This window comes from Triturus cristatus, chromosome 12, assembly GCF_964204655.1.
Source record: "Triturus cristatus chromosome 12, aTriCri1.1, whole genome shotgun sequence".
NCBI classification, from domain to species: Eukaryota; Metazoa; Chordata; class Amphibia; order Caudata; family Salamandridae; genus Triturus; species Triturus cristatus.
In genome coordinates this window covers 665,015,618-665,038,341 of record NC_140595.1, presented here as the reverse complement: position 1 = coordinate 665,038,341, position 22,724 = coordinate 665,015,618, and the positions used below count along the sequence as shown (strand labels likewise).

At 43.8% G+C, this 22,724-nt stretch overlaps 1 protein-coding gene across 4 annotated transcripts in view; it reads left to right on the top strand.

Annotated features, from left to right (window-relative positions):
• Positions 1-22,724, top strand: part of LOC146780067 (DNA topoisomerase I, mitochondrial-like) — a 1,246,550-nt gene that overhangs the window by 1,054,433 nt on the left and 169,393 nt on the right. For all 4 annotated transcript variants that reach the window (XR_014972079.1, XM_085637972.1, XM_085637970.1 and 1 more), the window contains one exon: positions 1,696-1,840. Coding sequence is in view for 3 of the 4 variants with exons in the window: in XM_085637972.1 (XP_085494098.1) it covers positions 1,696-1,840 (145 nt within the window). In the remaining variant the exon portion in view is untranslated. The remainder of the gene's footprint in view (positions 1-1,695; positions 1,841-22,724) is intronic.

Below are 22,724 nucleotides of genomic sequence, written 5' to 3'. Positions count from 1 at the left end.
TTAGTCCATCCGCACTCTGAGTGAAGGCAGCGGTTGTATTCGAATAACAGTATTAAGACGGTTTCATCTTTCAATTTAAAACTTATAAACATTTCACACAAACAAGGCAATAAGAATTGTAAGTATCAGTACGTGTTCCCCGGGGTAGGAAATTCCACTTTATATAATAATCATGAATGGTCTGCGACAGAGGAGGGGGTGGCCCCGGGAGCAGAGCAAAAGTCAAACTGTATCATACTCATAACATAGCAAATTAGGAATGTTCAGCTAGGGGGATTATTATATTTATTATATATTTATTTTACAAAAAACTACCTATGTATATAGTTATAGATTGACTGTATCCTGTAATATGGAATGGCTCAGCTCTTTTTTTTGAATTTGTATAAAGTTGAACAGCATAGTTAATATCTTCTATAAACTTATAAACAGTTGAAAATGTTATTTTATTAAGGGTTTTTCACGGTGGGACCTTAGGGGACTTTCATGGTCCCCCTGAGAAGGTCTAGGGGGTCAGGGACTTTCTACCCTGCCCCCTTTTCACGGTCTCCACTTGTGTTTTTAGCTCTCTTCTGCCTCTAAAACTCAAAATGGCGGCTGGGGGGTGCGCGCACCCCGCGATTTTTTGAAAAAAAATAAAAAAAAAGTCACCCTTCGGGGTCCTTCAGGGACCCCCTGACAAAGGCTAGGGGGTCAGGAACTGTCTACCCTGCCCCCTTTTCACGTTCTCCACCTTTCTTTTTCACTGTCACACACAAAATGGCGTCCGACACTTCCTGATTTCGACCGATTGGAATGTTGACTGACATCTAACCACCAATCAGAATTACGCTCACGGACATTTGGTGCGCGCATATAGATATTTATGTACTTTTAACTGCAATTTTCTCAGGAACTACTGAACTGATTGACACCATATATGCAAAAGGCACATGCCTGACCTGAGGACTACCTCTTTGCCAAATTTCAAGTAATTCTGTTCAGCCGTTAGGGCTGTACCTTCGACTAAAGGTCCTATGGGAAAATGCATGGGGAAAACGCGTTTTGGGACTCCCCTTTTTTCTCAGCCCCCGCTTGACGAATCACCCCGAGACTTTCAGGGTAGGAGCTGAGCGGAGCGCCCCATTAGTTTTGAAAATTTCACGAAGATAAGTCAACCGGCGCCAAAGTTATTCAAAATAGAATTTTCAGATTTCCTATGGGAACTCGGTCCTAACTATAACTATCTACTGGCGACCGCCAGTAGATATTATATATGATGCAATGCTAAATGATAGATTCTTTTGTTTGAAGTTATCTGTAAGGAGCATGTAAGATAATCATTTAGACCCTTGAGAGTCCTGGTTGGCCAGACCGGCATCAGGAATCCCTAACATTGACTTCAGAATAATCTGCATGCGTTTGTGATCGCTCTACAATCCACTAATGCTAATACCACAATTACTGGTATTTCATTAGGTTATGACTCATATCGCTGTTTAACATGGTGCAAATTTAAAAAAGATCATTAGTTTATTAATATGTATAAAGTTGTTGAAAATTATTTGTGCATTGTGACACGTTTTTGGCACAGGAAAGGGACTGAATTAATGTTACTTTAGTTTTGCCTCCCTGACGCTGATGTAACATTGAAGTACTTTTTTTTTCTCATTGTTTACTGTCACTCCTTCCTAATATCCTCCTTCCTTTTTCAAGGGACTCCAAGATTCCAGAGCCACCTCAGGGACACAAATGGAAAGAGGTTCGACACGACAACACGGTAACGTGGTTGGCATCGTGGACTGAAAATGTGCAAGGATCCATCAAATATGTCATGCTGAATGCCAACTCAAAACTGAAGGTGTGGATCTTTCCTATTCTGAGCGGTTTCAATATCTGACCAATCTTGCTGGTATTCTCTTTCAAGGTGTTTCAAGGTGTGAGTAAATGAAGGTGAAAGCCTCTTGTCTACCAAGCCACAAAATCTACATTGGGTTTAGATTCCTCACTGCTGACCATTCATTGACTTTGTTACTGTCATTTGCTAGCTTCCTCTTAGATGATTGTCTGACTTGTATACTTCCACTGCTTTCTTTTATGGAACCACTTTATTATTTCTTGCATGCGTCCGTGCATGCAGTTCATGTTCTCTCGCTTTCAAGAGATATTGCATACAAGGGGCTTGCAACCCACCCATTGTTTACCATTCGTTGGCTTCATTGTCACTATTATTTTCTGGCTTTTAATTGGCTAGCACATGCCAGCTTTGATTCTGTTCTTTTGGCTGGAACATGGACTAAGTATTGATTGCTTCAGCTTGATTGCTTCTGTTTGATGGCTTTCCTTTAGCTGATCTCACTCCCTGCAATTGAGGTACTATTTATATTTGTGTGTGTTCTTCCCTTCCCACTTCCATGTCTGCATTGTTTCTTTCCCCTCCAAGACCCATGGGAATCCTGTTCCCTTGCTGACTCCCGGTTTCAGCTATCTCAGCCTTCAGTAGCCCGTCCTTGCCTGTGGTTATAGCCCTCTGCTGCTTCCCCCCTCTTGACTGCAGATGCTGTTGCCTCCTGTTTCTAATGGCTTCTATACACCCTCAGTGCTCGACGGTTCTCGCTTGTCTATGACTTTTTGTGGCCATGGCATATTTATCATTCTGTCATAGTTCCCACTGCCCAGAACTACAGCACTTACCCCTGGGGTACCCCACCTGCACCACTCTTCAGTTCATAATGGTTCCTTTTTTTTTTGCATATATGGACCAGTCTTGTCAGCCTTTTGTCTGCTGCTTCCTCCTCTTCCACCCCCAAAAACACAGTTGTTAATGTTGCTAATTCCCCCTTCCTGCCCCCACCCTCCATTATCTGCATTGCTTGATCTGCCGCCCAGTCCCCCATCCATGTTGCTTCTTTCTCCTCATTCCTTCTTTTCTGTGTTGCTTCTTCCCTCACACTTACCATAAGAAAAAAAGCCCCATGACGTGGCCAGTTCTAGCTACCTCCTAGAGCTTTTTTTTAATGTCTAATTGCCCATTTCATCCTGCTCTCCCTTTTGTTGCCCATTCCCCACCATTGTACATTCCCTCCCTCCTGCTGGCCTTTTCCTCTCTCCCTCCCATTATCAATTTCCTCCCTAGTCAGGAATGGGGGACATTCATGGATCAGGCAGTTGTACTATGATCCACTCGAGCTCATGAGGCGTAGCTCATCCACACATTCAACAATCTATAGCACATAACTCCTTTGCACATCTCCATTTACACATTATTTGTGTGTAACACAAGAAATTCTAGTTATGGTTAATTAGGTTACTTCATAGGAAAAAACATTTTTTTTGTTGCGATTAATGAATGTAAATTTAATTCACAAAAATGTACATAACTTTGAAAAACAAAATAAACTCGTAGATGTTTGCGAAACTTTCAATTCACCAATTGTGAAGTTTGTAGTTTACTGCTTTCCTTTCATTTTGCTATTGTGCAATGTTTCACTATGCACAGTGAGAGTAATTTTCTCTACAATAAAAAAGTTTGTAGACATTGTATCTGCAAATGTGCCGGTTGCAAAACATTTCTAGCACTCACAATAACATTGCACAAGGGAAGCACACTAACGTATTTTCTATAAAATGTATCTTATACAGGGTTATATGTCATCTAAATTGTTGCCAACGATACAGTTGTCACATAGAGATCTCCAACCAAAAATCTTTGCAAACTTAGTTTAGATGCAAAGTTTTCTTTCAGTCTTCGAGAAGGTTGCAACAATTGAAGTTTCAAGTGTCACGGTTGAATTTTTCATTTAGCAAATGTTGAACCCAGCAACAACCTCGACAGATTTATACCAAGTTTTGGTCAGGCTCAGACACCGGTTTGCTGCAAAACTTGGATGGCATTGAGCATTTCTTTCTCCTTTCAAATAAGGAAACTATAGCATTCAGTCATTAGTGTAAACATGTCAAATGGTCCAAGCAGTAAGGACTTGCATTAAATAAAAAGGTTAATTATAGATAGCGAGGATTTTGTGATCTTCAATACACACACATTCACTTTTTTATTCTTTAAAACTGGACAACCTCTGACACGGGTTTAGTCACTCAATGACTTTTTCAAGGCTTGATGAAGGTCAAAACATTCCGTGTGCGCAGACCCATCTGGCATAATGGGTATTGTAGTAATGCTTTCAAGAAAGGCACCTTTGCGAGATGTGAAGTATAAATTCTGCTGCCATCTGTATATGTACAGAATAAACCTTGAGGCCATTGCTTATTGGCAGTTTTATCCTCATTGACATTTATTGTAGTTGGAAGGCTGCATTAACACCTTTATTCCAGAGGACGTGATGTTCACGTAATCCGCATTGCCTCTTCAGTGGGCAGATGTGAACATCATGTACTTGCACTGAAGGGAGGAGATCGTTGTGGGATTCCCTTTTGTGGACATCACTTAGGTAAGAGATTTCCAATCAGTTGGATGTATTTTTTCTTTCTCAACAATCGGTGCACCATGTGCATTGACAACATGAAATGTGAAACCAAGTAGCCGCAGCTGGAGAGGAACCATCAGAAATAGGAGACTCTTCCACTTTCTAACAGTACTTCTCCCTCATAGATCACTACTCGGGAATCCCTATAGGATGGTGGTCCCAAAGTAGGAATTCACCTATTAGCCACATTCGATTATTTTTGGGAGGGAACACCTCTCTCCAGGGATGGAGAATTGCTCCTGCTAATGTGGCGCCCTGCTCCCTCTATGGAGAGCGACGGGGACATTTTCCTAGCCTTTTGCTCCCAAAGAGGGACAAAAAGTGCACTAGACACCAGAGATTTTTTTAAAATATATATAACGAGGGGTGGAAGCCAGTCCATCCTTGTATATGTCCACACTACCACCTTGGGAGCCCACGTCTTGCACACCTGATTAAGGGTGCACTGCGGTACAAACTGGGACAGTGTGCCCAATGTGTAATTCAGGCCCATGGATTATTTATTTAAATAAAAATAATGTGGTGGGGTAGTACGTTATTTCAGTAGAGCACACCACTTCCCCCGTTGGGCTTTCTGTCTCCTCTTTAGGATGTGCCAGTGAGGGTAAGTGGCCTTTTTAGACCTGTCAGACTAGGGAGGTCTTTGACCAAACTTTTTGCATTCCTTCTCCATTTTTGCTGATCATTTTTGCTGGCCTTAGGACTCTGTGCACTTTACCACTGCTAACCAGTGCTGAAGTGCATGTGCTCGCTCTTTAAAACATTCTAACATTGGCTATCCTCAATTGGCATATTTAATTTACTTATGGGTCTCTAGTAAATTAAATGCTACTAGTGGGTCTGCATCACTTATTGTGCCACATTTATGTAGCCCTTTACACATGCCTCAGGCCTAACATTGCAGCCTGTTTGCTAACTGCCATTACTGGCAAAAAACAAATAAATTGCCAAGCTTAAACCTGCCTTTTTAATACATATACGTCACCCTTAGGTAAGGCCCTAAACAGCCCACAGGGCAGGGTGCAATGATTTTTAAAATTGGACACATAATTTTAAGTTAACATGTCCTGGTAGTGGAAAAACTCTTAAATGTGTCTTTTTACTACTGCAAGGCCTTTCTCTCTCATAGAACAACGTTGGACTTACCTTACTATGTTTACTAAGCTGTAACTTCCAAATGGGGACAGGTAACCAGTTAATGTTTGGTGTCTTTGGAATTAGAAAGAAATTCCTCTTATGGTGAATTTTAAATTGCAATTTTGAAAATGCCTCTTTTAGAAAGTGCAAAAGAGAGATGATACAATGCACTCCTTTCCTCATACTCATTTCATTTCTAGCTGGATGATTATGTATGAACTGATGCTGTGATCTGTTCCAAAGGTCACGGATGGGTAATTAGCAATCCAGAAGACACGTACCTTATGTGCCCATCATTTGCACCTCGTAGTGGGATCACGCTGTCTTCGTTGTGATTGTGCACTAATGGATTAACTTTGGAACAAGCTCTTGATAAAAATACTGGTTTATAACTTGGAGTACTATATGCATATTTGTTTATCGCTAGGATCAATTCCTGCACTACACAGTGCAACTGATTGGCACATAAGGTACATGTCTTCTGGATCACTTTTAGAAAGTGGGCATTTTCCTGGCTTAGCCATTTAGTGCCTGCAGTCTGTCTTTGGGTCACATGACTGGGAGCAGTTGACAGCTGGTCTCTGTTCCCCTCCTAGACAGCTACACACAGTCACACAGAAGCGAGCTTAGGTGTGCCTAGATGGGATATCACTGGCAGGATGAGAGAGCAAAGTTGAGTACAGCCCCCCCTTACACTTAAAAAGGCCCTGTCCTGACTCCACACACATGACTGCATACCTCTGTTGTTAGTCTGTAGCCAGGAAAGGGGATGCAGGAAACCTGTGCACTTCAAAGGGAAACTCCAGAAGCTTCTCCCACTTCAAAGCAGGCAGCTGGTATAAATATTGAACCTCAGATACCAACTCTTCAGTAGACTTCTGGACCTGGGATATTCTGTCTGGGAGCAGGACTGCTGTGCTGCTGAATGGACTGTCACCCTGTTGGACTTCCACCCTGCTGGACAGCAGCCCCATTGCCCTCCTGCCTGAGTCAGAGGATTGGACCTACACCTAAATCCAAGACTCCGAGTGAATCCAAGGGCTAGTCTTCTGCCCTCCCGTTCAGAGGCACAGGGACATAATCGGCTCCCAACCACCTGAACCAGCACCCGGATCCAGCTGGAGTAAGCCCCTTGGCCCCAAGTGGTGCCCATTAGGTCCTGGACCCTTGGTGTGTGCCCAGCAGATCCGAATTGAAGGTTTTGGGCTCTTCACAACTGTGAACTGGCCCATTGGTGCCAGAACCTTGTCGCTTGCACTGCATGCTAATGCAAAGTTCTGTCGACCCTTCGCATTACAGCATCAACTGCTCGTGGTGAGCACCATCGCAAAGCACTGGCACCTCAATTCGCGACAACAACAGACTCTTGGCCCCGCAGCGATGCCCGTCCGTGACGCTTCCCTGCTCCTCGTTAACTCGCTCCACAGCAAACGAAACTCTTTGCACAGGACTGAGAAGGTCACTTTTTAGCGTGACTAACCTGGTCCCTGTATCAGACTCATGCGCCATCATGGCCAGCCTAAACTTGTGACTTTTCCCTGGTCTCACCTGACCAGATTACTTTGAGTGGTGCTTTAAACTTTTAAAAATGGACATCTTCAGCTCTACTGATTAGATATTTGTCTTTTTATTCTTGATTTATTTCTAAAAATTAGCCCTATTTAAATTGGTGTGGAATTTTTCTTCTTTAGTGCTTATATTTTATTACTGTTTGAGGTGCCTGATTAAATACTTTACACATTGCCTCTAAGTTAAGCCTGACTGCTCTGTGCCAAACTAACAGAGGTTGGAGCACAGGTTAATTTGGGGTTTGCTTGTGACTTCACCCCCTCCTTCCCCCATTCACCCAATTGTTCTGTTCCTTCTAGGATGACAGATTTTGGCATTATTCACTAGTCTGGCTTTTCTAGTGGGACAAAAAGCTCACAACACTACCAAGGAAAAAGTGACAAAAGGAATGAGTTGGGGCACCAGAAAATCTTGACATCAGGCTCCACATCTGGGCAGAATTATTTTGTACTTGTGGGAAGGCAGAATGGAGAGTTTACCCCATCTATGCTAGTCCATATGTCGACACTACACACAAAGCAATCCCAATTCCCTCTCACTTGCCATGAGGGATGACAAAGGTATTCCGGCTCTACCTCCTGCAGCATCCAGGGAACCCTTCCAACCCTGTGCATTGTTTAAATCTCAACATCTAGAAAAATCCATGGTTTTGTGGCTAACAAAGATCCCAGCACTGTTTCTACCCACAGCTCCTTCCAAATCTCAAAATGTCTAAAGCCAACCCGTTAACTCTTGCCATGGAGGATGGCTGCAACATTTCAGCCTGAGGTCAGATGCTACTGAGGTAAACCTCACAACACAACGTATCCATTCTTAGCAATTCTGAAACCTTGAGACCAAGAGGAATCTCGGGTGGTGTGTTTCACGTCGATCCCAGCACATTTACTTACCCAGAATGTCTTGCCTACATCAGAGTATGGGTCAGAAACACACAACTTTTCCCATATTCATGACAGAATCTCGGTCACTTTCAGCAAATGGCTAAAGTTTAACAACCCTGCATTCCCACACCTCTCCCGATAAAAACAGTACGCCACCTGTTTAGGTACACCTAACACACACCATAGGAATGGATGAAACTGATCGCATTGACACAATATTGACTTCATATGGTATAACTTTTGACTGGTTTGTCGTGTGGGAAAAGTTTTTTGTCAGAAGAGTGTGGGAATGCTGTTAGGACTTATGTCAGTCCCCATAGATTATGGAGCTTTACTTCACAAAAATGATAAAAATGCCATGATTTTACACAAAGCTTAGCATTTGCATAAGTTAAGAAAAAAGTATTGGGATCAATTTAAGCCACACTTCTGTGCACCTACCAAGGAATTTATTTTTCAGAAATGTCTCGAGTTGGTAGATTTTACTGGGTGTCAACTGACCCAGGACCCAACACCACAGTTATCCACTTCTTCAGAATGATTCAAATTCAATGGAGAATTCATGTAGAGTTTTGGAAACTTTCCTATCATGGACATCTGAAAGAAAAAGTTAGTTATAGATTCCTTACCTTAGAATATCCCCCCTGGCGTCAGACTGGATCCGGAAAGTTTTTCGTCAGCAGTACCCCTGCGGGTCGATAGGTGGCGTTGGTCAACTCCGCGTCTGTCATCTTCGTTGTGGTCGCCGGGGTGGACGTCGCAGAGGTTACTTAGACACCACCCTCGCGCCCTGACGTCAGTTCTGTACACGACTTTCTGCGCTTGGAATGCAGAGCCATGCAAGAAAATTTTCCTTTCATTTTTTAAGAGCAAGCCGTGGGACCACAGCCTGCTCTTAAAAATGCTTTTACAAACATTCACAAAGGGAAAGGGGTCCCTTGGGGACCTCTTCCCATTTGCTACTGGGTTACCACCTACTGCAAATAGTTGGTAAAATGCAAATGTTTCGCGACCACATTTCGTAGGCAAAACATTCATACATACCGCTGCGATTCGGTATTAGGAAGGAATGCCCTAATACACCCATTTCTTATACCAAATCGCAAACTGAAATTGCGATTAGGTAACAGGTTACTGAATCGCAATTTGGGCTTGATACATGTGAAAAGCCTTTTTTTGCATTCGCAAACTGTTTGCGACCTCAAAAAAGCTTCATACAAGTGGCCCTATAACTTCCATCAGTGAATGTTGTGGCTTTTGTTTGTGTCTGCTGGAGGGTTGTAGAACTTGATGCACATGACATGAGAATTAAACAGGAAATGCTACTTTTCCTTCACCCCAAATAACTTTGCTACTGCAGACAGATTAACATGAATTTTGAAGTGTGAATACCAAGTAGCAAAATCCAGCAAAACTAATTGAAGGTGAGTTTTGTTTATCTGCTAAGAGCTTTAATGGTCCAATGTAACTATTTATGTAGCAAATTGCGGGCTAAACCATTACAATGTAATTTGTTTTCATGCATGAGTGCATACAAAGTAGGGAATGAAACCATGTTAAATTTATTCCAACATGTACAGCATCTCACAAAATAAATACAGTATTGAGAAACTTCGAAAAGCCGTTTGTTACAAAGTTCTATAAATTCGAAGTCTATACACCATGGCAGTCAACATATTTTTACAAAGCAAAAATTAATTATTTTTTGACTTTTTAAATTTAGATGCATCTAGGGTCCTTCCAATGTGATATATTTGAAGAACCAGCCAGTGTAGGGTGAAAAAAAAAAAGGGGTTTCTTCTCAGTCCTGCAGTGTTCACAATCTCCAGCCATACGCGATGGGGAATATTTCATTATTTGATGTCTGCTTCGATTTTAAGACCTACTGTGAATTTAATCACCGGATGTCACCTTTTTTCACTCGACAAAAGTCATGAAAAGTTTTTTTTCTTCACTTTCCGTGCCCCATTACCTGCTGCACAGTTTGTAGGACGTGTGCAACACAAGTGATATACTTGCACGCTGTCCAGGACCAGACTGGGTAACAAAAAAGCATCCCTGGCAAAAAGGCTCTCAAACCTGCTCCGATACCTTCTCCTCGTGATCCTTTCCATGCTTCCTCTCTCTCTCTCCTTCTTTCTACTGATTGCTTTCTCTTTCATTACCTTCCCCCCACACTCCCTCTTTCCCTCTTAATGTCTTCTGCAGTTAACCTTGAAGAGCTGGGCAAAGTGTCGCAGGCATCAGCAGCGGCTTTGGGCTTCAAGCTTCTAGCCCACGGGGGAAAGACCAGTGGGATCCTAGGTCTGTTTGCCCCGGACTGTCTCCATGACATTTACTTCATTCCTACACATTCACCCTGGTACATAAGAAAATCCACACACTTGCTTCAATGTTAGCAGCTATTTGTCAAGGACACTCGGATTGCGTTTCTGAATGCATTCCTATATGTGGTGGAAAAAGTGACTGGTATTGCAAGCCATCACTGGCATATTAATTTGGGACATTGGAAAAAAGCACAGATTTACCTGTTAAAATGAATATGCAAATTTGTTGTTGCCACACATTCTCAATGATCTAGTATTTTACGTTAGGGCTTCATTAGTGGACCTTAGCAGTCTAGTGGGCGGATAGTAGCAAAGTCTGGAGTGTAGGTGGGCAGCAAGGGCCTTGTAAAATGCCTTGTGGGTTAAACAACATAGCGTGGAGATTGCCCATTTTCGGATAGGGAGCCAATGCAAGACTTTTAGGATGGGGGCACCAGAAAAGATGCAACCGTTGAAGACAACTCCCCTCCCCCAATGGCCATGATCTTAACCAGTGAAGACCATCCCAAAAGTAGACCCTTGTGCTAAAGGAGAAGGGTGAGCCTTGTTCAATGCAAAAGACTTAAACAGTATCCTAAACGGTCTTAGCCACTGGGCTACCATTTTAACAGTTCCTGCACATTTAAGCCTTCGTAAAAGATGAAAGCCTGGCCCTTCATTTCTGACCCACAAAGAGTGGTTTCGATGAGGAAGACAGTAGCCCCCAACTTCAAGAGCACCGAGATATGCTCTCGAAGCTGCCAGTGCCTCACCATCGTTTGACAGAAATTGCAGAGGACAACTCCAACCCCATGGGTTTTAACATGGATCTTAGGAGTACCAGCACAGCAGATCTCTCTGCGAAGGATGAAGTTCCCAATGTAGATAAGAATGCCCCAAGGTTGGTTCTCTCCATTCGGGGGTGGGGGAGGGGTAAGAGGGCAAAGAAACTGTCTCTTTATCAGTTTCTATTAACATTTTCCTCTTTCTTCGTTTTTTCAGTCACACAGGGAATTTTCTTCATTCTTATCACTCTCTGGTTGGCAGCTATATCTCAGCACATGCCGTGGGGGGTGAGAGAGGGGGTTCAGACCAGGGAATGACCTTGGCTAGGAGCCAGAACTGATGCTAAGCCTTAGTGGGAGGTTATTGACCCTTTCTTTTCTTTGCCATTGCTTGGGGGGAATTGGTTCTCCATCATTAGAACCAGGGGTGTGTCATGGGAGGTCGGGGGGTTTGGGTGGCATTAATTTGGATCAGGTTGTGAAGTCACTGGTTTGGGTAAGTAATGAAAATGGAAGATTGAGAAACATGATGTGTGGAGGAACAATGGTGTTTATCAGTGTCAGGTAATTTCCTCATGGGGCGTGTCTCCAGCAAATTGTATGCATGAGGGATAGCTTGTGGAGTTTGAGTCTCAATAATAGTGGCTGGTGATAGTAGGTGTCCTGGACAGCAACTGCATATTATGTTGTGGAACACTAATGGGGATATGTCGCCACACAACCTTAAGTTGGTACAGGAGGAGTTGAACATCATCAAGCCTAACATTCTCTCTCTTCAGGAGATGCACATTGTCCAGGCAGAAGTCTCCTTGCTAAAGGATCTTTTATATAGAGTATTGTCCACTTCTTCTACTTCACCTCTTTACAGAAGGGTGTCTCATTACTGGATCAGGATAGCAAAGGGGAGTGCAAACCCAAAGGTTGGATAAGGGAGGGGATTGATGGCTCCTGGCGAATATCCGGATAGACCGCATTTGTGTTAGCATGTATGTTGTCTACGATCTGAACACTGACGATCCGAGTGCTCTTGATTTTTTGGCTGACTGAGCTCCATCTTTGAATGCCTTCCTTTATTGTCTGTTGAGACTTCAATGTGATGCAATGCCCTAATAGAGATTCTTCACCTCAGACTTCGGCCCCTGATTTGGTTCATCCTAGTGTTTTTTTTGGTGGTAAGCATAGCCTTAAGGGGGGCTGTTTTCTTTTTTTTTGGGGGGGGGGGGCTTTTCAGCTCCTCATAAGCGTTGGTTGACCTCTGGTGCTTTGAGGCACCTATGGAACCGAGCTTCACATTTTATTCGGCTCATCATAAATTTCTGTCACGGCTAGATCTGTTTCTGATTAGTAACATGCTGGTTGAATATTCTACGTTGTCTGTTCACCCAAGTGTCATATCCGACCATAGATCTTTATCCCTGTTTATTCAATCTACCAGGCCCATTCAGACACTCAATCGAAAACTCTTATTAGACGTCCGCTACATCAGCGCTATGAGCTATCACTTACAAGAATTCCTAGAATTTAATAATAGTTCAACAGCGCCTCATGCTGTGGACAAATGCTTAAGATCGCTGCTCCCAACATACGGTGGCTATGGCAGCGGAGATGGAGGACCTCCGGACTATCTGTACTTTATAGTCCAATCTAGGATATAGCATTATAGCAAGCAACGGGCCCCAGTCGGAGTCCCTTCTGGAGCAGTCTATTGGTATGCTGTCATCGTACAGGAAGCAAATCTGGGATCGGGCGGATAAAAATTATCCTGCTCTGCAGCTGACCAGCTTCGATAAACAGTGAAGATATAGGGTGGATCCTCTCCTTTAGAATAAAGAATGATTCTAGTGCCAACACCATTCATCAGATATGGGGTGAGAATGGCGAGCTGATGGTTGATCTAGCTGCTATCAGAGACATATTTTGGAGGTTTTATCAAGCTCTCTCCTGAGACAACTGCTCTGCATCTAGCAACGAAATTCCCCAATTTACTGGGTGGTATTTCCAACATAATTTGAGCCATACTGAAAGATTGTTGCTCGCATTACCCATATTTCTCTCTGAAGTAGAATTTGCTACTGGTTCTCTGGTTAAAGATAATGCCTCTGGCCCGATCCGATCCAGCTAGAATTCTATGCCACCTTTTTGTATATCTTGGTTCCGACCCTCAAGGATCTGGTTAACTTGCTTGAAACACTCGGTCAGATACTTTAATATTGGGGAGAGACTATTATAGTTATCTTTCTGAAAAAACGGGAAAAATCCAACGTTTTGTGGGATAACTCCCCATTTCTCTAATTAATGTGGGTTGTCTACAGTTATCTTGGGTTTGGTTGATCCAAAGCAGCATGGCTCCATTCCAGGATGTGACACAACATTTCATCTCAATATGGCAATCACGGCCCTGGAGACTGCCTCCTCTGATGCAGGACCAGTGGGCATGGCTCTTCTGGATGTCGAGAAGGCCTTTGACCAGGTCTCCTGGCCTTTCCTGCAGGGGTCATTGAGACTGCGGGAATTCGCTCTGGCCTTCTTTCCAGAATTCAACATCTTTACATCAGGCTGAAAGTAAGGATCCACTGCTCCAGTTCCTTCTGATCCCTCGAGGTACTAGGCAGGGGTTCCCTCTCAGCTTTTTGAATTCTATATAGAGCCCTTCATCCAACACGTGAGATTCAGTCGATTCAGCCCCAGAGGAAACATCAGCATGAGGTTAAGGTTCTGGCGTATGCAGATGATTGGCTGTTTCAAACCCCACTCCAATCAGAGGTTTGGAGGCAGTGGTGGCAGCTGCTCAAACATTTGAGAAAGTCTCTAAATATAACCTTAACACAGATAAGACGCAGGTCTTGTCCAGTACTACTCCCCCTGGTCATTCCAAAAGATGGGTATGGACGGTTGTATATTTAGGAGTCACTTCATCGCTACACATGGCAGATATTGAGAATAATTAAGGGAAACTTCATCAACATTCAGCCAACACTTCTACTAATCCATCTAGGTTTGATTGGATGCTGAAATCACATCAGATTGATTATCCTCCCGAGGTACCTTTAGCTGTTTTGTTGTATCCCAATTTCTTTTTGGGTGGTCTTCTTCAACCGGATTGAGGCTTTAAGGCAGAGGTTTATATGGTGATATAGGAAACATCTATGTAAAATTAAGCTTGTTCAATAACCCGAGGCGAATGGCGTGATCATGCTTCCGGTTTTGCGGTCATATCTTGCCTCTTTCTTTTCATAATTTTGTTTGGTCCTGGATTTGGGGATGTGATCACGAACATATGTTCACTGACATCTTGCCTTTGAGGGAATGTAGGATGCTGGATCTCTATATAGTGTCCTATACCAAAGTACCCTGTTCATACTGATACACAGAGGCAAAATTAGATAATACAAACGCTCTTTTTGTGGTAGTGTAGGTGAGCAGTTGAGCTTATCAGCAGGTAATGCTAAGCATTTGTTGTACTCAGAGGCAATGAACCAATTTGTAAAAATAAAATCGATTTTTTTCAGACCAAGAACTTTGTTTTAAGGTAAGTACTTTTTAAGTTATGATTTTTCAGAGTGCGGATAAAGAATTACTGTAGTCCACAATTCCGCACAATAGAAGTCAATGGGACAAAATAGTAAAAAACCTAAAAATCACAGTGTGTTTTTGAGTTTCACCTTCTGGATTTAGGCAAGTAGCAGGGCCAGGTCCAATGTTCCAGCAGTGAATGGTCGTGAGCCTCCTGGATTTGGCTGGGAGCAGGGTGCTGAGGTCATTGGTAGCTAGTGTGATAAGAAGACGGGGGCATGTGAAAACATGATGTATATAGTGACTTAAAGGTAAGACCGGGGGGTCCTAATCAGGGAGCAGGTCGGAGGCGCCTCAGGACCACGGAATCACAGCTGGTTTGCCCTTACCCAGGCCTGGCGGGCTAGGTGCAGAGCAGATAGGGAAGCTAAGCGCTGTGCGTCAAGATGGTCCTCGTGGTCAGGGGCAGGCAGGTTGCATGGACGATTCCGAGACAGCTGGACCACTAATGGAGTGGTTCTCAGGGGTCTTGAAGTCCCTCGTGAGGTGTTTGCTGTCCTGGATAGTTGGAATCCGGATTGGACTCTTTCTTCGTGGTCTTTAGTGTAGGGGGGCTTGTACCCTTGATATTGGCACGGCTCTGGTAGGTCCAGGTGCCCTCTCACTTGGTGGGGGGGACAGATCTGACCCTCTGAAGCTGATGTCCCTCTTCTGGCATCTCACATAGTGCAAGAGGGCGCTGCTTCCTACTGGCGCTCGAGTCGAAGTTCGACTCGAGCAGCAGCTTCTTTAATGCAAACGGAATGTTTCTCAATCTGAGCAGTAGCAACCATCCGCGACTGCCCACGTTGAGAAATCTCGCTGAGAAGGGGTCTAGCATTCAATTTTGCTTGCACACTAACTTACTGAGTGCGAAAACCTCCATGAACAGAGCAGAGTTCACCACCCTGGCTTACAATTTTCTGCAGCAGGTCTTCGGTTCTCGGGTCGGCATCGCTTCTTTGTTCGTTGCTCTTCTTAGGTCCATTGAATCTAAGTTCAGGGATGCCACCTTAATACTAGATTTAGGGGCATGAAAAGGTGTGACGGGTAGGAGCAAATGGGCTGCCTAAATTTAGGGTATCTACACCCTCTAAGTGATCATTTCCTGTTGTGAGGGGCACTACCCTAGCCCTGATAGGTTAATTTCCTACCATCACAAGATGGAGAAATTGGAAAAGTAGTGTCCATATCACCTGCCCCACCTTAGGGTGGTGCTAGCTGAAAGTGGGCACACCTTCTAATCTAACTAATTTTTCCGCCTGTCCTCCTGTTAAAAAGGGAGCAGGAAAGGAAAGCAGGGTTGGCAGCTTCCAGTATCTGGGGATGCCTAGGTTGCATTTCAAAGGCAGAGTTGCCTTTGAAGCTTCCTGGCATGGGGAAGGTGTGAAGTATCTCCGCCCCATGTGGTCTTTTTTTCTGGCCTCTGAGAGCACTGGCTCTCACCCAATGAGGTCAGAAACATGTCTGGTGGTGGCAGCCTGGCTATGACTAGTCAGAGACCACACCAGTGCTTCGTAGGTTTTAAGGCGACCATCTAAAAGAATTTCCTGTGTGTTTGTATTAATAAATGCAACACTGGCATGAGTGAGAATTTAAGACAAGATGTTTGGTACCAAACATCTTAGGGTGCAGTGATGCTATCATGGAGCTAGGAAACTCATAATGACAAGTATCCAGCCCATGTACTCTCTATGACTTCCCTGTGCACTTACTTACTAGGCTTAGACTTTGTAGGGTCATATCTGCTCATGCAGATGTGTCCACACATGGATACAGAGCACCCTGCCTTAGGGCTGTAAGGCCTGCAGTAGGGATTACTTAAAAATTTCTCGTGCATTCCAGGGGAGCATGGCACACAGGAAAGTGTGCCATGTCGACTCTTCAGTTTTCCTTGCACCAAGATATGCAGCTTCCAATGGCAGTGTGGATGATCTTGGTGAGGGTGGCACAATTTGTGCTGCACCCCTTATGGACTCTCTTCAGCCCCAATTCCCTAGGTACTAGGGGTATCATTTATTAGGGACTTACAGGTGTTGCTGAAGTTGTGCCAGCCGTGGTGCAGTTTTAGGAAAGAAATCTGGCATTGGGAGCCTTGTTAGCAGGGACCCAGTGCCCTTACATTTGAAATTACATCATGCAAAAAGTGGGGGCTAACAATGTGAAGAGAGGCACTTTCCTACAAGGGAACCAATCATTCCAGGTGTTGGGATTGTTGATACAATGTATTTCAAATGGGCTAAATTTAAGACTCAAAAGGGTTCATCTTATTTGGGGTTCCCTAAAATCAATAATTTCTGATCTCACCCCGCTTAGGCATCTTGCCTATCTTGGATACAATCCAAACTTACCCTCCTGTATGCATTAATGTTTTTATGAAAACTGGGAGAAGGCAAAATTCCTCACCCTGGGTCAACTATTTGAGAGCGGAGTTCTTCTCTCCTTTGACAATTTGAAGCAGCAGTATTCTCTTCCCCCTCAAACTTGTTTCAAGTTATCTTCAAGCTTGACACTTTATATTTGTCTCGATGAGATTCAGTGCTCAGATAATTCTTTACTTGAACCGGTAGAGAAGGCTCCAGCAAAGAGAAATATTGGCCTGGTATATCAGCTAAATATATCAGCTAAATATATCAGCACTCATGATCACATGGAGGATCCATTTTGGGACCGGGCCAAGAAACGGAGCTGACTTCTTAATACAGCGGTGATGGCAGGACAACTTTAGGCGTAGTAATATTCTGGCGCAGTCGACTCAATTCGGCACATGTTCAAGTGCCACGTTAAGGCACTTATGTGGCTCATATCTTTGTCTCTTGTCCTGCATTTATATTGGTACTTCATTTTTGGTAAAATGTGTATAGGATTTGAAATCACCGCAAGATGATGGATTTGAAACTGATTATCCTGGAACATTCCATGGCTTTTCCTGTTCTTGTAGTGGGTTTATATTTGTTTGCAATCTCTCTGACCAGACTTGTATTGGCACTCTCCTGGCTCTCTAGTGAGTCCCCTGATCTTGCGAACTGGTGGCGATGGATTCTGAATATCAGCGTGTTGGAGATGATACTATTAGAGAGTGCACAATGGAGATGGAGACAGAGACGTATAAGGGATCAAATTCATTTTTGTATGACTGATGCACTCACTGGCCCAGACACTCGAGATTAATCCTTAAAACTCAGTTTTCCTCCACGCTTCTTCCCTCTACATTGAATAATATATTTTTTATCTTCTTGATGATCATAGAATGTATTTTGCTTGGATCCTGTTTTTATCTTGTGCCACGATTTGTCATTTATTCTGTTCCCTGATGCCGATGTATGTATATTTCTCATAACTTCTTAAAAACTATTTTTAAGAAACCTAGAATGGGGGCAACCAAAGAGCATGGGGGAAGGTTACGTATTAGCTGGGCTGCTGTGTTCTGCAAAATTTGCAATTTAGACAACAAGCGGTCATTTGCTGATACCAACAGGGTATTTCTGAAGTCCAAGTGACTCATAACTAGTGCCTGGATAAGAGCCTTTCTGGAGTTGGAAGGGAGCCATGGGAAAACTTTCCTTAGAAGCCACATTGTGGCACAGCATATGCCAAAGGTTGTGTTTACTTGATCTTCCATAGATAGTATTTGGTTGATTTTTATGCCAACAGTTTTCACCATCTCCTTTGGGGAGGAGGCTGGACCAAGTTCTGTCGGTCCCTCATGCATCTTATTAACTAATGTTTCACTTTTACTGGATAGGGCCCAAAGGAGATGAGGTAGTGGGTGTCCTCAGCATAGGATACGACCTCAAATCCAAGTGATCTCACAATTTGTGCTAGAGGCACTACATATATGTTGACTAGAGTTGGGCTCAGGCAGGAACCCTGTGGGACTCCTTTGTTGACTGACATTGTTCTTGATTTAAAGGAGTCTAGACAAATGGTTCGAGTTTTACTGAGAGGTAAATCCCTAAACCAGTGCATATCATTGCCATATATTTCTGCCTCATATAGTCTGTGGATTAGGATAGAGAAGTGAGACTGTATGGAAGGCGGTTGATAGATCCAGTAACAACAACATGACTGAAGTGACAGCATCTAGTGATAGTGTGATGGTGTCAGTGACTGGTGCAGTCTGTGATGTGTAGCGCTCTGTAACCCGATTGTAAGGGGTCTGTGATCTAATGTTCTTCTAGCAAAGTAGCTAGCTGTTTATTGACATTACTTTATAGAATTTTTCCCAACGAGAAAGCAATGAGATTGGTCAGTAGTTGGACAGAATCTCTGGGTTGGCTGAGAGCTTTTTAAGAATGGGAGATGCTAGGGCTCACTTCCACTCAGTTGGAAATTTAGCTGAGGTTAAGGAGAGAGTGTAGAGTGCCACTACTGACGGGGCAATAACATTGGCAACACTGGATGCAATCCTGGGTGGACCAAGTTTCAAAGGGGAGCCTGATTTAGCTAAGGCCAGCATCTTCTGCACCTGCTCCAGTGAGCAAAACTTGAAATTGCCCAAGACCGTGATGGTGATCGGGAGAGGCTGGCTAAAGTCAGCTACCATCTCCAGCTGTTCTCGGTTGGTTGGTTAGTTCCTATAAATTGTTAATTTTGGCTTTAAAAAAGTCAGCCAGGGATCGCATACTTTTTGAGAGGTCGGGATAGTGCGGATACAGGCTCGTGATTTTACAAAGCAGTACAAGGCCTTGTAAAATGTATTTGTGGAGTTGCCAGCTTGGTCAGTAGTTAAGGTTATATGGGACTTACGAGCTGCTCTAAGCTGTTTATGGTTTGCAGTGCAACAAAGATGTACAAGTTTCTTTGTCTACCAAGGATTTAGTTAAACGTCACCTACATTTAAGTTGTTTACATTTTGACTTATCTAAGCATAGGTTATTTGTGTACCAAGGGACTCGGCCTCTATTAGATGTAAATCATGTGTTTTTCTGTGATGGGCAAGTTGGTTAAGTGTCAGCGTAAGAGTAATGTTAAGTGGTCAGTGTGGAATTGTTGTTCGTTTGTAAGGTAGTTGTAATCGACCTACAGATTGCGGAGAAAGAGGCAGAAGAAACAATCCTTCAAGAATGTCTAGGTCTGCTTGCCTCTTTGCTTGCCTTAGCAGGTGCTTTGCTTTGAGGGATCTGGAATCTGATAATGCAATGGTCCGGCCAAGTAATAAGAAGTGGGGGTTCACTTGTTACTTCCAAAACGTTTGTAAAAATAAGGGCAAGTCTATGCCCTACTATGAGAGGGGGTTCTGTAACTATTTGTTTGAGTCTGTGTTTCCACGTCCGCCTGCTCAAAACAAGCGCACAGTCAATGTTTTGCCGTTGCGTCTTCCACGTTTTATAAAAAATATCTGAAAGCAGCTGCTTTATTGATACTTTTTTGGCATCCTGATATTGAAGGGGCAGTGATGGACACCAGTTTTATTTATTTTTATTGAGTTTTATATAGCGCTGGCTAGACCCGGAGGTATCGGAGCGCTTTTCATGAGGAAGAAACATAGTTTCAGAATATGGTTACAAAGTTACTACAGTTACCGGAGCTTAGTTGCAGGAATTACATGAGTACAAAAGCATAGCATAAACAGGAGGAAAAAATAGGCAAGGGGAGAGAAAAATAGGGGAGAGAGGGAAGGAGTAGGGGAGGTAGAAGAGAATAATAGGTGGTAGAGGAGAGGGAGGGTATAGGAGGTACAACGGGGAGACGAGGAAAAACAGTGTCAGACGTCCGGCTGGGTAGGTGACGGCCGAGGGGTGAACCAGAGCCAAACTCCTCTATAGCTGCGTGGGACCGCTCCACCAGTCATCAGCCAAAGGTTGCTCGGGCACCGCAGTACATACAGATGGGTTATATTTTACGCCTAGGGGGACAGAGTCCAAAAAGTTCAATCGAGCGCGCCGGTCACAGTGTATGGTGCTGTGCTCCCAGCGGTAATGGGGTAAGAACCCAGGCCTCCGCTGTGTGAGACTCCCTTGTCGCTGTCGACTCTCTCAGAGGGGTGTCTGAGACTCCAGGGCATAAAGGGAGAAGGAGTGCTTTGGAAAGGGGCCCAGTCATGGTGGCCATTAATAGAAAATTGGTGTGTCAGATGTCCCCAGAGGCGGCCATTTCAACCTAATATTGCTTCAATAGACCGGATAAGCTGGTTCGGCCAGGCAGAGTACATGTATACGCTTGTATACACCAGGGAGGCGGAGGATTTCACAAGCCTCCTTGCTTAGAGGGTGCCTGCTGACAGTACGTGCCCCAGATGGCAAGCATTAAGTCAGGACATCAGCAAGTCAACTGCTCGACACTGTGCGAATCACCATCTTGAGGTCAGGCAGAGTCAGGCGTGGAGTTAACGGTCATTGAACTCCCGCTCGAGTGTCCACCAGTGAGGTTGTAAGTCCATCATTACGGTATGTTGGCTCCAGGTACCTCTAGTAATGACTGAAGATCCTGCCCCATGTATTTTAGTGCCTATGGTCTGGCATAAGCTTGAGTACTCTGTTGACTTAAGGGATTAAGGCATGAAATGGTTTGACAGGATCCAGCTGTGCTTCAGTCCTTCAAAGAGAAAAACTGAGCCAAACTCAAGCTATATTCCCAGGAGCTTTGAAGTGGCAAGAAATTTTCCACATAAAAGAAAAGTGTTCGTATAGCAATAGGGCACCACAGAAATTACAAGGATGAGAGGCACCCTGTCACCTGGAGAAGCAAGGAAATTAATGTATCTCCTCCACTCCGAATGTACGGAGCAGGGTCAATAGTTTTACTATTAAAACCCAGCTAATTAGCACAAAACTGAAACCTGTTTGTTCAATGGTACATCATGCCAAGGTATTTGATTTTATTCAGGACAACACCCCTGATGTTCTGTTTCTTACAGAAACATGGCTGACCCAGGCCTTGGTAGCTGAACCTGCTTTGGCACTTTCCCTTGGATATTATTTGAAGAATTTCAATAGAACTAGTGGCAGAGGAGGTGGCATAGCAGTGGTTTATAGAGATAGACACCCGTGCAGTTTGACCCTCTGCAATATTCCTAGCTGTGAAGGTCCCCGTTTTAAAATTGCATTGAACAGCAATTTTACATGATCAGGGATTCTCATTTACCGCCCCCTAGGTCCAATAAAGCCTTTAAGGAGGCACGGATAGGTCTTACCCACCTCACTAGTTATTAGATCAGCTAATTTTAGCATCTTGGGAGATCTTACTCTTCACTTGGATGACAATCACAATGGCGATATTTTCAATTTCATAGACAATCTTCCAGAGCTCCAGTTAACACAGGCGGTTATTGGTGCCACTCATTTAGCTGGGCACCTGAGACCCAGTTTTTTCGAATCTTTACTCCATTAGGTTTTTGACTACCCGCCCCCTCCCATGAACTAACCATTTTGCTATCCCCATGACTATCTGCCTGCCCTGCCAATAACTGACCACCACCTCTGTTCAGATCCATAAACGCTCGCGGCACAGGTTCAACATCAAAAAAACTTGGGGACTTTATTCAGGCCTTTCGTCCTCAGTTGGCCTCTGATGTAGAGTTAGTGAATAACGCCTTACAATCTTGGCTTACTTCAGCCATATATACCTTTATCCCTGCAAGACAGGTTTGCGGTGGGAAAGAGCATGCGGCTCCCTGGTTTAATGAAACTATGATTTCTGCCAAAAGGCACTGTAAGGCTGTAGAAAAGCTCATGGAGGAAAACATATGACGCCGCCGTAAAACAATTTTTATAGAGCAGCTATTAAGTCCCACCATAAGCTGGAAATCTAGGGTAGGCTAATTTTTAACATAAAATCAGGAATTGCAACGACTCCACAAAATACATTTTTAATTTAGTAAATAGCCTCACTAAACCTACGCTCTCAGCAGACTATTGAAGCATCTAATGCACACTGCGAGAAGCTTGCAGAATATTTTATTGGTAAGATAGAGGAGATCTACCTGCATTTTAACACTGTTTCTGCAGTGAGGCTTGATGGCATTACAAGCATCTCTCTGCCTCTGCTCACCTCAATTCCCCCTATGAGCCTGACCGAGTCCCGGACCAT